General features: G+C 44.1%; 2 protein-coding genes across 2 annotated transcripts; one reads left to right on the top strand and one right to left on the bottom strand.

Annotated features, from left to right (window-relative positions):
* Window positions 1-2,726: 2,726 nt before the first annotated feature.
* Window positions 2,727-4,406, bottom strand: LOC119270974 (S-type anion channel SLAH2-like). Its single transcript, XM_037552964.1, has 3 exons — window positions 4,191-4,406; window positions 3,921-4,052; window positions 2,727-3,830 (listed from the first exon to the last, which is right to left on the bottom strand). Exons 1-3 carry the CDS (start codon window positions 4,404-4,406, stop codon window positions 2,727-2,729), a joined length of 1,452 nt encoding a protein of 483 aa, XP_037408861.1.
* Window positions 4,407-4,448: 42 nt separating this feature from the next.
* Window positions 4,449-14,862, top strand: LOC119271737. The gene is made up of 6 exons (XM_037553446.1): window positions 4,449-4,578; window positions 12,026-12,372; window positions 12,497-12,619; window positions 13,149-13,349; window positions 13,872-14,090; window positions 14,185-14,862. Exons 1-6 carry the CDS (start codon window positions 4,449-4,451, stop codon window positions 14,860-14,862), a joined length of 1,698 nt encoding a protein of 565 aa, XP_037409343.1.
* Window positions 14,863-15,686: the final 824 nt, after the last annotated feature.

The raw sequence follows: 15,686 nt of genomic DNA, 5'->3' as shown, positions 1-15,686 counted from the left end.
CAAAACAAAGGTCTAGTTGCAACCACGTTGGGGGACATGCAAATTTGGTTGGGTGCGGCGCTTGCAGTTGCGGGGATGCTGTCGGGCTTGCAACTGGTCCGCCCCCTCTACCGGCACCCCCTCCAACAGAATAAAAAAGTCTAGTTGCCGTCAAGCTAGAAGACATGCAGTTGTGGTCGAGTGCGACACTTGCAGTTGCATGCCTAGTGTCAGACATGCAACTGGCCCGCCCCCTCCGTCAAAACAAAGGTCCAGTTGCAACTATGTTGGAGGACATGCAGTTGCGGTCGGGTGCGGTGCTTGCAGTTGCGGGGCTGTTGTCGGGCTTGCAACTGGCCCGCCCCCTCCGACAGAACAAAAAATTCCACTTGCGTTCAGGTTACAAGACATGCAGTTGCAGATTGGGCACGACAATCAGAGTTGCGTGCCTGGTTGCATACATGCAACTCCACACCCCCCCCACACAAAACAACACATAGTTGCATTACGAGGCAATACTTACAATTGCATGGTTAGTATTAGACATGCAATTGTCCCTCCCCGACAAAACAATATAGAGTTGCAATTGCGTTGAAGAATTGCAGTTGCAGTCGGGACGAGACACTTGCAATTGCATGCCAGTGGTACACATGCAATTGTCCTCTCGACAAAACACCATAGAGCTGCATTCGTGTTTGAATACATGTAGTTGCCGCTGGGGCACGACCATCCCCCCTCCCCCGACAAAACAACACATAGTTGCATTATAGGGCGATACTTGCAGTTGCATGACTAGTAGCAGACATGCAATTGTCTCTTCCCGACAAAACAATACAGAGTTGCAATTGCATTGAAGACTTGCAGTTGCAGTCAGGACAAGACACTTGCAATTGCATGGTAGTTCCAAGCATGCAACTGTCCTCCCGATGGAAAATTATAGAGTTGTAGTTGGCGGGCACTTGGAGTTGTGTGCCTAGTGATAGACATGCAACTACCACATATTCCGATAAAACACCAAAGAGTTGCAAACCCGTAGAAGATGTACAGCTATACTTAGGGGTGACCCTTGCTAGCTACTCCCTCCCCAACAAAAACACCACTGAGTTACCATCATGTTGAAGACATGTAGTTGCAGTTGGGGCCGATTGTGCAACTAGATGGCAACATTTCCAATTTTCAAAAGTGAAACAGTTATTTAATAAAAAAAATGAAAAATAAAAAAGGTAGCAAGAAAAAGGTTTGAAAAGAGCAATAAAAAGAAAGAAAGAAACACCTCATCGACGGGGCAAATTGCATGAAAAACAAAAAAAATTGAATATCCCACTGGATGTCGACTTCCATGTGGATGGGAAAAAGAAAGTACAAAAACTATAAAATAAAATAAAGTTAAATAATTAAATTTCCCATATTATGCATGTTTCGATCTCATCGCCACACAAGTCTCGTCACAGTTGCGGACACATTTTATCCATTGAGTTGCACGTAATTTTGGATGCATACAATTGCATACGTGTTGCACCCACGTAGTTGCATGGATTCCAATAATTCTAGTTGTGCGTAAGGGGAACAAGAGTTTTTGTGACAAAAAAAGAAAGAAAATGCAACCGTTTTTCTGTCAACCATATGTAGGAAAAATAGGGCATATCAACATTACGAAAAATATATTCCTGGGTAATACATGAGTGAAACAAAAAAAATTACAAAAAAGAACGGGCAACATACAAATAAACAAAAAATCCATGTACAAAAAAAAAATAACTGGCAACATACAAATAAACAAAAATCCATGTACAAAAGATATCAACAATCGAGCGTAAAATCCTTCATGCATGTAAAAAAGTCTGTTCTACAAAATTTAGATGTTCCGTATTGCCTAAAGATAAAAAGAAATTACAAATAAACCATTTTAATAAAAATAAATTGATGATGATTATATACATTTAAACAGAAAAGGGAAATAAAAACAAAAATGAAAATACAGGTATACACGAGAGTGGGCTGCGCTAGCAAGTTTCCTGCTTGTTGTAGACAAAAGCAAAACAATGGAAAAGGCCATCCAGCCGCTGGCCAGCCGCGTGTAGCCTTTCGTGGCAAAAAAAAAGAAAGTGGGCTGGTCGCATTTTAACAGGCCGAATTGATACAAAGACATTATATTACGTCAATCTTGAAGCGACAAACATCGAACGGCCAGACTGTCGACGAAGTCTCAGTCGACTGATTTTTAGCACCTCCGATGGAATTATTGGAGATGAGAATAGAGTCTTAGAAAGGCGACCAATAATTGAAAATTCGATATTGTACTAATTTAAACTTCTCAAGAACCCACTCAATTTGCAAACACAAATGTTAATTCTAGAAATTATATATTGTACCATGGTCCATGGCAATGCAAATTACTCAAGGATATCACTGCCACCTGCCACTACGTGTAGTCAGTTGGCAAATGATGGAAAAAGAACAAAAGAAAACAAAGAGAAGGAACTTTGTACAAATAAGTTGGCACTCCCTCCGTAAACTAATACAAGAGCGTTTAGATAGTGATCTAAACGCTCTTATATTAGTTTACAGTGGGAGTACTAATCAATATCAACTCTTGTGTGCATTCACAACATGCATCCTTCTGTTCACCGACCATATAACACTCTGCTCTTTCATGCCCATGCACCACCGGAGTCTCACCGGCGCTGCACGTTGTCCTAGAGTTGGAGATAGACTCATCAAAGTAGGTGTCATGCTTGGAAATGAAATTAGGATGAAGAGGATGAGCTACTTGACGCCGGAGTGGGCGAGCGGAGGTGTGCAAGTATGTTGCTAAATTTGGGCCTCTTTTGCGTGATGGCGATGGAAACGTCGTTGGGGAACAGGTCCCCACACACAAAGGCGTGGTACACGGTGGTGGCCAACACGCCGATGACGGTGACAACGGCAATTCCTGATAGCCCAACCGCAAGCATTTGTGTTACCATGTTGTTCACCTCTGACGCATACAACACCGTCGCTAGGGCAGCACTCGTCATCGGAAACGTGTAGGCCCACCAAGCCAACGAGAACCTTAACCCCCGGAACAGGTTGACACGCACCACCAACGATACATAGAGGAAGAGCGAGATGAAGTATAGGAGCTTGGCGCTGTTGTTGAACTCGCCGGAGATCCTCGCCCATGCCATGGACGCGACACTAGGTGCGGCAACGAAGAGAAAGAAGACCGGGTGGAGCTCCTTGGGGAGCTGCATGTTAGTGGGGAGCCGTTGGTAGAGGGTGACGAAGAGCACCGCATAGTGGGCCAACCCAACAGCAAAGAAGAAGATGGGCAGCTCCCGGAGGCCCATCCTGGCACCGAGTAGCGCACCAACAAAGTTGCCAACAACAGCGAGGTGGTTGGATGGGTTGGCCACCTTCGAGAGGCGCCGCTCGCCGCTGGACATCCACTGGCCGTAGATCTTGAGGTCGAGGCATAAGATGGGCGCCATGAGAAGGTACCAGAAGACATGGTGGATCTCCCACTCTGGGAGGGGCACTCCCTTGACGAGGAAGAGGCAGGCGACCCAGGGAGCGAAGAAGAAGTTGACGCGGACCGGATGGTGGAACTCGCGGCGGACGGCCTCGAAGTAGAAGACGACCTTGAGAAGGTAGACGATGGAGACAACGGCGGTGAGGGCAACGGAGACCCACCAGAGGACATGGTTGGCGGCGGGGCGCACGCGGAGGAACGCCATGGAGGGCTCTGACTCGAGCGTCTTCCATAGCATCGCTTGGCTACTGACGCCGAGGCACATCCCGAAGGCGCTGATGGGGAACCGAAGCAAGAAAGGCCACAGCTCGTCCTTGGGCAGCACCGCCACCTCCGTCGACTGCAAACATTCAGCATGTTGTTAAAAAACAAAGCAACGCCCCCTGGTTTTGCTTGCGGGAAATGGTAAAATGTGATATATACTACATACACGAAGGGTGTCGAGCTCGGCGCCTTCGAGTGCGGCGAAGTAGCGGCCGGCGGTGGGGACGTCGTGGTCCTCATCAGTGTCCTCCTCGGAGATATTGGCGCTGCCACGCTCGGGGTCAGCAGCCGGCAGTTCCTGTGACAAGCCGCGGAGGGTGGAGAGCTGGCGGTCGAGGCGGCCGGAGAAGGTCCTTAAGCGGTCGAATCGCCGGTCCCGCTTCCGCATGGTGTCGCTCCGCGGCACGGCCGGCGCGTCGGCATTACCTCTGACTACCGGGGACGGCAGCGAGTGTTGACGGGCTTGCCTCAGGGGCATGGCGGGGTGGTGGACACCGATCTTCGTCTCCATCGGTGAGGCCGGAACGCTCAACGACACAGAGAAAGGCGTCTCGATCGTCGTACCGCCGCCGATATCCCCCGAGAAAGAGTGTGCTTCCGACGGCAGAGCGCACCCCGGCTCGCCGTCCGTCCGGACATGGATGTTCTCCATGGACGCCATGAACCTCGACAGAGTACTCTCCTGGAAGTGGCAATGATATCAGCTTTGAATATGATGCTCATCGCAGCGAGCTCATGTACTATATACACGCGCGCGCGGCTGATCGATCTTCCTGGCAAGTGGCGGGCCAGCGGGATGATGCACGTGGACGGGGAACACGAAGGTGCGTTCCACCGGCCGCACCAGCTGCACGCACGTACCCCCAGAAGGCCAGCTAGCTCCAGCAGCAGCGGTCGCCCCGAATTCTTCCAAGCCTCGTAGGTGGTCGTCGAATGGCCACGTTGCCGCGCGCCGACTACCCCCGTCTTCGTCTTCACCCGGAAGGAACACGGGATCTCATCTCCTGCATGTATGCACCCCACGACGTAAGGAGCACGAGCCTACTGTACGTGCGGAATAAGACGATCCATGAGGAGCTCAACCATGTTTTGTTAGAATAAATTCGAGGCACTCCGTCGATTATCCGAGGACCAAGCAATCACACGAGCACGACACCGAGATTTGTTAACAAGGTTTACCGATATGGCTACATCCCGGGGCTTGACTACGGGCGCTCCTCTCCGTGACACCGTCACAATACCGCACCCGGCCACCCGGGCGCCGGCACACGCCACCGGCTCCCCCTTGCGCGCCTGTGCTATTATATTGGCATAGGTTACATCGTATGTCTACCCCCGATATATATGAGAGGCCTAGGATACAAGTGTCCTATTAGGACACAACTCCTACCCTGTCTACACACAGTCCAAAACCAAGTCCAACTATAACCTACCTTGTACAATAATATTCGACACAACTCTAACATGGTTGTCTGCGCGGTGGCGTGCATGATTCAAGCTTTTTTTTACGGGTGGTGCATGATTCAAGTTGGCGACGGCGCATCGTGCATGCTGGTTTTGGTTTTTGCTAACACGTGTCAAAAAGTACAGCTGCGTCAAAGTATATCACACACCCACGGTCACACTTGGTCCTCAACTTGCTAGTCCTTCCTTCGTTTTTATTTAATCCGTGTATTAGCTTTAGTTAAAGTCAAGCTTTATAAACTTTGACGATAAACAAAAATATTTGGATTTTTATAACTATCAACGTTCGGATTTTAGTAATAAGCAAGAACGATTCTTACTTCACTATAATTACATACATGCATGTATTAGAATGACTATTTTTTTTTCACGTGCATTACTCCCTCTAATTATATGCATATATACACACTAAAGGACGAAAAGCTGATGTCATTCTAGATTCTTTCTTTTTTCAAAGTTTAAAATGTTTTGTAGCTCAAACCGTTGCTCCGACTGAAAAAAACGTCTTCATAAAAAATTCGTCTCGACGAGACCTTCGAAACTAGATCTCATATTTATATGTTCTGATGACTTTTTTCGGACCAAAAGTTACCACATCTGGACTAGTTATCACGTCTGTCATACATAATTTACCGTGTCATTTACACAATAGTTTTTGGGGTATGTTTTCAACAAACTTTTATCCCAGGGTCAAAAAGTGAATATGATGTTTGCAGTGAGTTATCAACTTTGTTGTGTATATTACTATGTTGCATAAAAGTTATTCGGGGTACAATTTTCATTCCCTCGGTTAAAATTCCCGTGACATTTGTGTGTGAGTTATCAGCTCTCTTATGCGTGTATTAACATGTTGTTTACACATGAGTTATTGGGAGGTATTTTTTAACAACATTTTCCCTGGTATATTCCGACGACTTTTTTTCGGACAAAAAGTTACCATGCATATACTACGCAAATTATCACATATGTGGTACATAAGTTATCAGTTTGTTTCCACAAAAACTACCGGGGCATAAAAATGATTTCTCTTACCTTCTCCCCACATGCATGCATATACTAGAGGACATAAAAAGCTAATGTCGTCCTATATTCTGCTATTTCGAAACTCAATTTTTTTTTTACCTCAAAACCGTTGGTCAGATCAAAAAATCGTTCAACATAAAAAATCGGACGCGACGAAAAATTCAAAGGTAGGTCCCATGGTGGTATATCCCCGATGAGTTTTTATGGTCAAAAATTTACCAGGCTTGGGTTTAAGTAGTTTATTAGCTTTGTTATGCGTATATTATCATGTTATTTACACATAAGCTATCATGGTGTTTTTAACAACTTTTTATCAGATCAAAAGTTACCACACCTTGGCTAAGTAAGTTATCAACTCTTCTATGCTTATATTATCATGCTAGTACACATGAGTTATTGAGGGTGTTTTTCAATAAATTTTTTCGAATGAAATAGTTACCACATCCGGGCTAAATAAATTATCAGCTCTGTTGTGTATATATTACCGTGCTAGTACACATGAGTCATGGGTTTTTTTTCAATAATTTTTTTCCATGAGTCAAAAATAGTTACCAAGCTTGGGCTACTCCCAAAAGGAAAGGGGGAACAGTTCTCTCCTCGGGCTCCTCCACGGAATGTCTGACTTATGGTAGGAAGCTTTAGTTAGGGACACCCCTACTAAGTAAGTTATCAGCTCTGATGTGCGTATATTACCATGCTAGCACATATGAGCTATCAACTCTATTTCAACAACATCCCCTCCCTCGCTCAAAGTTATCACAATATTTGTACCTAAGTTATCAGTTTTGCTGTGCGTAAACTATCATCATATTTACAAAAGGAAGTTATGTAAGTCTAGGAGGCGAAATATTTATTTCTCTAAAAATTGATCATCTGTACAAAAAGGAGATGAGTACAAACACAGCACATCGTTCCTTAAAAAACTTGGTCCAGATGGTTCTTCTCATTGTGGAAAGCATTGTTATTTTCCCGTTTTCAAATAAAGTATAAATATCGGCTAACCTGAATCTGGAACACAAGAGGCAGGCTTAGCCCGGGTGGTGGTGCACTGGTATCCCATGGAGCAGCTCGTGTGTTTGAATCCCTACAGGCGCAGTTTTTTCTCTTCGATATCTTTTCACGCTCGAGAAGTAGAACGGGCGGTTGGGCCCACGCGAGAATCGGATCTGGCTGCGAGCGAGCGAGAAATCATCGCGCGGGGAATCAGGATCGAACGCCAATTAGATCGTTCGGATCTATTGCCTAATTCCAAACGTTTGGAATTTACAAATTCCCAAAATATAAACATATACAATAGCAAATCAATACCATTAGATTTTATTATTAAATATACTTTCACATCATATAGATTTGCTATGGTAAATGGTTATATTTTTTTATAAACTTGGTCAAACTTCATAAAATTTGACTTCAGTCAACTCTAATATGCAGAGTAAATAAAAGCGGAGGAAGCAATAAAATGTAAATTGCAGGTCACAAAATATATCATTGAAGTTTTATTCGAAATAAATTTTTAGTGGTGTATTATTGTTGCATATATGCTTTGTTGGTCAATGCAAGGTCGATCGCTGCCGAGCCGAAACTAGGACTTCCACCGGCGGGCCCAAAAGTGACCGATCATTGGAGAAACGTCTGAGATGTGTTTGCTCTCTTAAATCAATATCGAAGTCTTGCTCGACAGTGTGAGCAACTTTGAGTGCTCCGTACTAAGGGTCATAGAAAGCTTTTGAAGGTCAACGAAAAATGTGTGTAGCCGTTGTGCGTGAATCGATCTTGTTGACGAGGTGTCTGGTCCCGCCTCAAGGAACTTTTTTTTGACGTCCACCTCGAGAAACTTTGAATGGTTATCGCTAGCCATCCAACAACAGTCGGCTTTCCTATTTGCCACTTAGACTAGCCACAGCGGGAGTAATTTCAGCAGTAACTTCAAGTCCAACTCAGCAAATTTGTCTATGTGGCAATGAGTTAATGAAGAGAGAGATAATTATAAAGGGTTGTAACATCCCAAAATTCTAAATTTTGGAATGTTATAATAAATTTTGGAATATTATAATAAATAGATAGATTTGATTGATTGTGTGAAATTGAGTGAAATTCGAAACCTTTTTGAAAGTTAAATGAGAGGGAATAAAAGGGCTTTTCCAAACTTTCATTTTTCATTCGTACTCTCTGTGAATTCAAATACAAAACCCCGAGAGAAGATGACATGACTTCTTCCATTTATTTAAATGACAAGGGGTGTTGAAAATATTTGAATTTCATTTGAGAATATTTCCAATTCTGAAACTTTATGCAACTCAATGATTTTCACGAGAAAAGATAAAATGACTTCTTCAAATTATATGAAATATGAGTTGGGAGTTTCAAAGAAACTCAAATTCAAAATCCATTTGAAATTATTTTTCAATTTGGATTATTTGAGTTTTATTCAAATTATTTTTCTCCAGAAACAAAATACATGGAAAATAGGGTAATATGATTCCCTACAATAGAAAATTGGAGAAAAATTAATTTGAAATCATTTCGGTATTTTAAAAATAATTTTCATTGGATTTTATTAGACCAGTAGCACTCTTTCAATTATCTGAATTTGCGTGGATTTTATTTGGCATTATAAAAATGCCCATGTCATAGAAAATCTTTTTCTGAAAATTCTGATATATTATATCCCTATATAATATTTTTATTTATTTTGCTTTTATTATTTTTTATTTGTCTGGAAATGTTTAAAAAAAACCCTCCGTCGCCGAACTGGGCCGGCCCAGCTCAGCCAGGCCGCAGCCCAGTGCCCCGTCGCCCCAACCGCCCGAGCAAGAGACCGCCGCCACCACGACAGCGCCGCCGCCACCGTGTCCATCGCGGACACCGCGCCCCGCCGCCTCTGCCCTCGCCCCTCCTCCACGCCTCCCGAGGCCTCCTCTCCCCTTAAATAGCGTGGCCCCAGGCCCCTTCTCTCTGCCCGCCGCTGCTGCCTGCCCCTGCATCTCGCCGGAGCCGCCGCGCGCCGCGCCGCTCGCCGCCACCCGCGCCGCTCGCTGCCGTCGCTTGCGCCGCTCCCCGCCGCCCGCTCGGCCGCCGTCGCCACCACCCCGCCTCGCCGGAGTTGGCCGCGGACGCCGAAGCCGCCGCTGTCCGCCTCGCTGCGGCAAACATCGCCGCCGCCGGACTCGCTAACTATCGCCGGCGGTTTTCGATGGAAAACCGCCCTGAACCGGTACAAACTGACCCGGTTTTCTTTTTAGGTTTTTCTTTAGTTTGGTTTTATTTTATTAGATCGGTTTTTCTTTTGCCTAGTTATTTCGAGAACGTTCGCTGGTTAGGTTTTCACAGCGAACGGATTCGTTAGTTAGCGTTCGACAGCGATCGTTCGTTATTTAGTTTTTTTTCTTTTTCTTTTTAATTTCGGCCAGGGACCTATCTGTGATGATTTTATTTATAGTTTAGTCCCTGAACTTCAAACGATCATTACTTTTTACTCGTTAGTCCAAATCCAACGAAACCAACGCCCACGTCTTCGTTATGATCTCCTCTATCCACTAATCCAACTCAAACATATTTTTGAAAAGTTTAAAATTTGAATTATATCAGATTTGAATTCAAACTTCGTTTGATCATAACTTGAGTTTCGTAGCTCCGTTTGAGTTGATTCTTTTTGCAAATCGAAGCTTTTGACCTAAACTTTATGATAAGGCCAAATTTACATAATTTTGGTACTGTTAGAAATTGTTTTATGTTGCAAGAGCTATTTGCTTGGTTTTGATGTTTTCCGAATCGACTTCTTCGATCTTTCTGGTCTTTTGAGTGATTGCTTATGCGTGGTTACTATTGCTTGCTTACGATAGATTGATTGGAGTGTGACGAGTAGAATTATCAAGAGTTATGAGTGCGAATCATCTTCATCAACATTGCAGGCAAGTTCACACTTTGATCATAATCCTTTCATACCCAGTTTTTATTGCATTAGATCAAACCTCAAACATTGCATGATTAGGATCTAACTAAATTATGGGATGGGAAGTAGTTGAGGTAGTACCTATTACCTGTTTATTATCAAACCCTTGGGAGTTACTATTATGTTATGCTTACATTGCCATGCTATGCTCGTAGACGTGGATTGGGTTTTGAGAGTATTCATGACAGATGTGAGATTGTTAATTAATGGTTTACTTAAGGTGGCAACTTAAACACACATCTGGGTGGATTGAGGCACCTGGGTATTCCAGGATTGCCTGTCTAGGCACCTGGGTAGACCAGGATTGCCTGTTTTTTTATGGACCGCCACCCAGGCTCAAAGGGATCATGAGATTATTCATACTAGAAACTTCCGTGTGCAGCCACAAGCTACTAAGGGCTCTAGCATAGTTGACTAAGTCGTGCGAACTCTTACAGGGTAGACTAGCAGATGTAGGGGAAAGTAGGTGTAACGGTCTATCCATCGTAAGGTGCTAGCGCTTCTGAAAGACTATGTCTCGGTCATCCGTTTCTCAAACACCATGTAGTGCGAGAAATCCAACGGAGGCGATCGAGTCTTGTGGGGAAAAGTGCGCAAACCTCTACAGAGTGTATAAACTAATCATGGTTAGCCGTGTCCCCGATTATGGACGTCTTGAGTATCTAGTACTTGGATTATCATGTGAATCTCATCATGTTACTTTAATAAATTTTGTTGGATTGTTAATGATTATTTTTAATTGGGATCGAGAATGCTATCAACCATTCTCAATGTTTAACAACCACCATGATAGTTAAATAAAATTTATTCCTTTGCAGTAGGGAAAAATTGGCTTTTCGCAAAACTAAACTATATAGCCTTTCCACCAGCCAAATATGCATGTAGTGATAGCCTTTATTCATCATTCTCTATGGTGTGAATTTGCCAGTACATTCAATGTACTGACCCTTTGTGGCTGCAACATTTCATGTTGCGGGATTATCTTACGACGAGTAAGTGATACGTTAGGGTTACGATTTCTACATTCAACTTTGTCGTTGGTGTTGGAAATCCACAACCTTGTTACTTCTGATATTTGGATTGAGGTAATAGTATTTACGTTACTTTTACATGTGATTTACCTCTGTTATAAATCCCCGAGTACTGTGTGTGTCAGCATACCGATACATGGATGACACTTAAGCACAGAGACTTGACCCATTCGGGTCGGGTCGCTACAAGGGTGCTTGGATCCAAGGGACTATTTTTAGTCTGACTAAAAATAGTCTCTTTTAGAGGCTAAAGTTCCAAGCACCCCTGACTAACGAGAGGTTAGGACTAGTCTTGAGGCTAAAATTTTTTAGTCATAGGAAATCTACTAAAATATGTATTAGCCCTCTCTCTCATTATTTAATTCCTCTCCTTTAATACATGCGAGTTTTGGATTGGAGGGTTTGGAGGATAATAAATGCTCAATAACTTGATTTTAGTCTCTTTAGTATTTGGATCCAAGCATGGGTGAGGCTAGCAAGTTTTAGTCCCACTACTTTTAGTCATGGGACTAAAAATGTATCCAAGCATCCTCATAGTAACTTAGCTAGTTACTGTAACATCACATGTCCCAATGTAATATGAGTCTATAACCTAATAAATGGAGCTTTGCATGACACCACACCTATGTTACTACCCACTATAAAGGTAGTAATATAGTCTAGGGATATGTGTATATTACTAATGTATGTTACTCTCCATTGTGGTAGTCTTAGTACTTCTGTTGGTGGCACGTATAGTAGTCTCCACTAGCGATGGTCCTAAGTGGGCCATCCCATGTAATTAACGGTGGTACGGTTGAGCTCCCAACTGGTCTTTACATGTGTATGTTGATGACGCTCTTTACAATCAGTATTCTCACAATAATAGAGCAAAGAATGCGAAGATGGTGGCAACAGAAATGTGTGCCATGACTGAGGAGGAACCATTCTGTATAGCCTTCATGATGGCGATACTTGCGATTTATCTAGCACCAAATACATCCGTGGCTGTCAACAGGTCCTTTCTGGGAGCTGCTCAACAGCTTGATAAGCTCAAACAGATGGATTGGTGCAATTTGGTTGCTGACTGCCTAATCAAAGGAATCAGGGAATATAAAGAGTCTGATGCATTGTTTGTCCATGTAAAGGGTTGCGTGCACATACTGAGTGTAAGAAACATTTTCACCACACTAACAGACTTATTCATTATTATGGGATAACAAATTGCTTGAATGTGCTAATGTCACTTCTTTATTTACAAAATTTATTTCCATAATTTTCTTTGAAATGCAGATCATTTTTATCGATCTTGTGAAACATGCTGCGTTCGAAGTACCAAATGGCTTTCCACGCTTGAGTGTTGTCACTACGGAACATAACAAATGGGTAGCTTCACATCCCTTTGGTAGCTTGCAGGTAATTGCGACTTATGCTCTGAACTTTGAAAGCAATTTGTGATACTCTATTTATTTGAAATACACTATTTCCAGTCTCGTGTCTTGTTTCAAAATAATGCCGTGCTCTATAAACGTATTTTTAGTCTTGTAACAAACATTTATCCCATGCGTAGGCTTTTTTTTTTACCAAATGTTAATGACTGGCCAGGTTTATTACTCTCCCTTTGTCCCTAAATTTCAACCTCAGTTTCCACGATTAAACTTAGACCATAACCTTCACCAGAAATATATAATATTTACATAAAAAGTATACCAATGGAATCTACATTTCAATATGAATTGATGTTATAATTTTTATGACACGTGACCAACATTTCGTTTGTCAAAGTTGGCCGTTGAAATACGTTTGTACCATGTAAATGGGGACCGAAAGAGTAGATGAAATCATATCTGGCCGACCTCTTTCAAAGTACTTACTTTTCTTTTTCTGAAGTTGCATATTACTTTTGCAACAGATGATAACTTTAAGCGCGCTCTGATTCAACTAGGTACATCGTCTAGAAGACTCTGTTTATGCTCCTGTGCTTAACAACATGGGACATGGTAACATTGTTGAAGGGGGAAAATGTGCTGATTCTGAGACAAATACTGATGCTCTGGCCGATCAGTTTGCTATCACCGACACTGATGAGAATAACAAGCATCCTGTATCAGCAGAGCTTGGCAATGCTAGAACAACCCATAACATGGCAAGCTCGATCATTGTTGAACCTGTAGTATTACATAGTACATCAGCTCGATCATCAGGTACATAAGCATTTTCCATAGCCAGGTTATATCTTATAACAGATTTTTCATAAACATTTGCACTCTTTAATAAACTTATTAACATGACTTGTCCCTGTTGAGATGCATGTAGCCAGCGTGGACCTTGTGCACTGGCATTTCCACTCTCATGATGAATTTGAAAAAAATCTTTTATTTTAAGATTGGTTTTATATATCTCAGGCAAAATTCTAGCGTGTATTAATGTTACATTTACAGTTGCAGCACCAGACTCCTTGACAGAAGAACGCATAATTTTTCCAACAAGCGGTGAGCAATTGCAGTCTGCTGGTCCTTCTTCTGAACCGTATTCTGTACAAGTTTGTCAACGCTCTTCACTTCACTACCCTGACTGTATTATTGACTTACACAGAAAAAATATCTCTACGTCCTTGTGGGTTCCAGTTCATGATGTAATTGTGTTCCCCTCCATGATTTCTTGCCAGATTACAGACGGGGTGCAGGCTCCTCCAGAAGTGGATGTGGGAAGGAACAGGGGTTCGCCGTCAACGATGGAGAAGGACAATCGGAGCGCCAAGAAAGCGAGGGCGGAGCTGCCCAGCAGTGGCCAAGTGAAGCCAGCCGGAGAAGTTACCATAAAGATGGACATGAGTTTGCTTAATTGCCGCGTCTGCTCCCGCCCCATCAAGCCCCCTGTCTTCCAGGTTATTTTTCATTCTATACAATGCTTGATCAATCTCTTGTTCCATTCACCCTGAGGTATGTCACTGTCAGTAACCGATACAATTTTTTGTGCAGTGCAATGCCGGGCATTTGGCATGCGGCAGATGCCTCGCCGAGCTCCCTGGCGAACAGTGCCAGACGTGCGAGCACGGCGGTGGCTTTAGCCGCTGCCCTGCGATGGACGCCGTCGTCTCCTCGACGGTCAAGTGTCGCCACGACGGCTGCGGGAGCGACGTCCCCTACAACGAGCTCGAGGACCACCAGAGCACGTGCCTGCATGCGCCCTGCTTCTGCATGGAGCCTGGCTGCGGCTTCGTCGGTGCACCGGTGGCGCTCCTCAGCCACCTGGGTGCCCTGCATACAATGCCAGTGCACAAGGTCCACTATGGGAAGGTTCACCGGTTCCGGGTGTCGGAGCCGCAGTGCCTGCTCCACGGGCAAGGGGACGACAGCGTGTGCCTCCTGGCCGTTGGCGCCCTAGACATGGCCACCGTCGTGTCTGCAGTGTGCATCAGAGCAGGAGCGTCCCCATGCCCACGGTACGCTGTCAAGGTTTGGGCAAATGGTCCACCACTACCGAGCAGCGCGGCGGGCAGCATTCTACTGGACATGAAGGCGGTGACGAGCAGCACTAGGCCCGGCGAGGTCGCTGTGGAGGAGCTGCCGTCTTTCTTGGTGGTGCCGCCTACGTATCTGGTTGGTTCTGGGGCGTCCAAGGAGGTGTCTCTGGACGTTCGCATTGACAGGATGTGATCGAAGATGGTGCTCTTAAGTTCAGATGGGAATTAGTTGGTACTGTTCCAGTACGTGGTTGCTACGGAATGCTGCCAATCTATGGCCATACGCAGCAATACTATTATAGTATTTTGTTGCAGCTAGCACTCCAAATATGTTGCTTGATTGATCCCGAATTTGGGAACCTTGTGCTCATCCTAAATGTGATGTCTAGCTGCATAAAAAACCCTTCATGCAAGGTAGTGCTATTAAGAGGCATGTATCCTATGATATTCATGCCATTATTATTACCAACATTTCATTATACTCCCACTATCGTAGTTGGTAGGCGTGCATGTTTTCTGGGATTTCAATTTGACCAATATTTTCTCCAATGGTGTGGTTTATGCTATACAAACAGTAATTATATCTTCTCAATCCCATGGCACAACATATATATCACGGGTTCTGTTCACCGATAGAATAAAAACACAAAGTACTCCAAAACATTTTTTAGGGGGTGATTGCGGCTTGTAAACAAATTTGATAGTTCCAACGAAAGAAAATTCAACTTCGCATCATCATCTGTGAACTAGAGGTGTGTGTGATCATCGTGTTGCCAACCCCTCCGATGCCCGGCCACCACCCCTCCTCTCTCTCCTCTCGGGCGCCACTTCGGCAAGCCCAATTGCCACTTCGCCGCCTTCATCTCCTCTTAAGCAAGAAAGTCCGATGTGTGTGCACCCGCAGCCACTGCCAATGGATCTGCCGAACCGAGTTGCCTCAGATCGAGCAGTCATGCCGCCAGGAGCATGAAGTACAGCTCAAACTGTGCAGCATGAAGAATGAATTTGTTTCTTTTT

This window comes from Triticum dicoccoides, chromosome 3A (assembly GCF_002162155.2).
Source record: "Triticum dicoccoides isolate Atlit2015 ecotype Zavitan chromosome 3A, WEW_v2.0, whole genome shotgun sequence".
Taxonomy (NCBI): Eukaryota; Viridiplantae; Streptophyta; class Magnoliopsida; order Poales; family Poaceae; genus Triticum; species Triticum dicoccoides.
The sequence above is the reverse complement of the archived record's forward strand: the minus strand, read 5'-3'. Positions and strand labels throughout refer to the sequence as shown.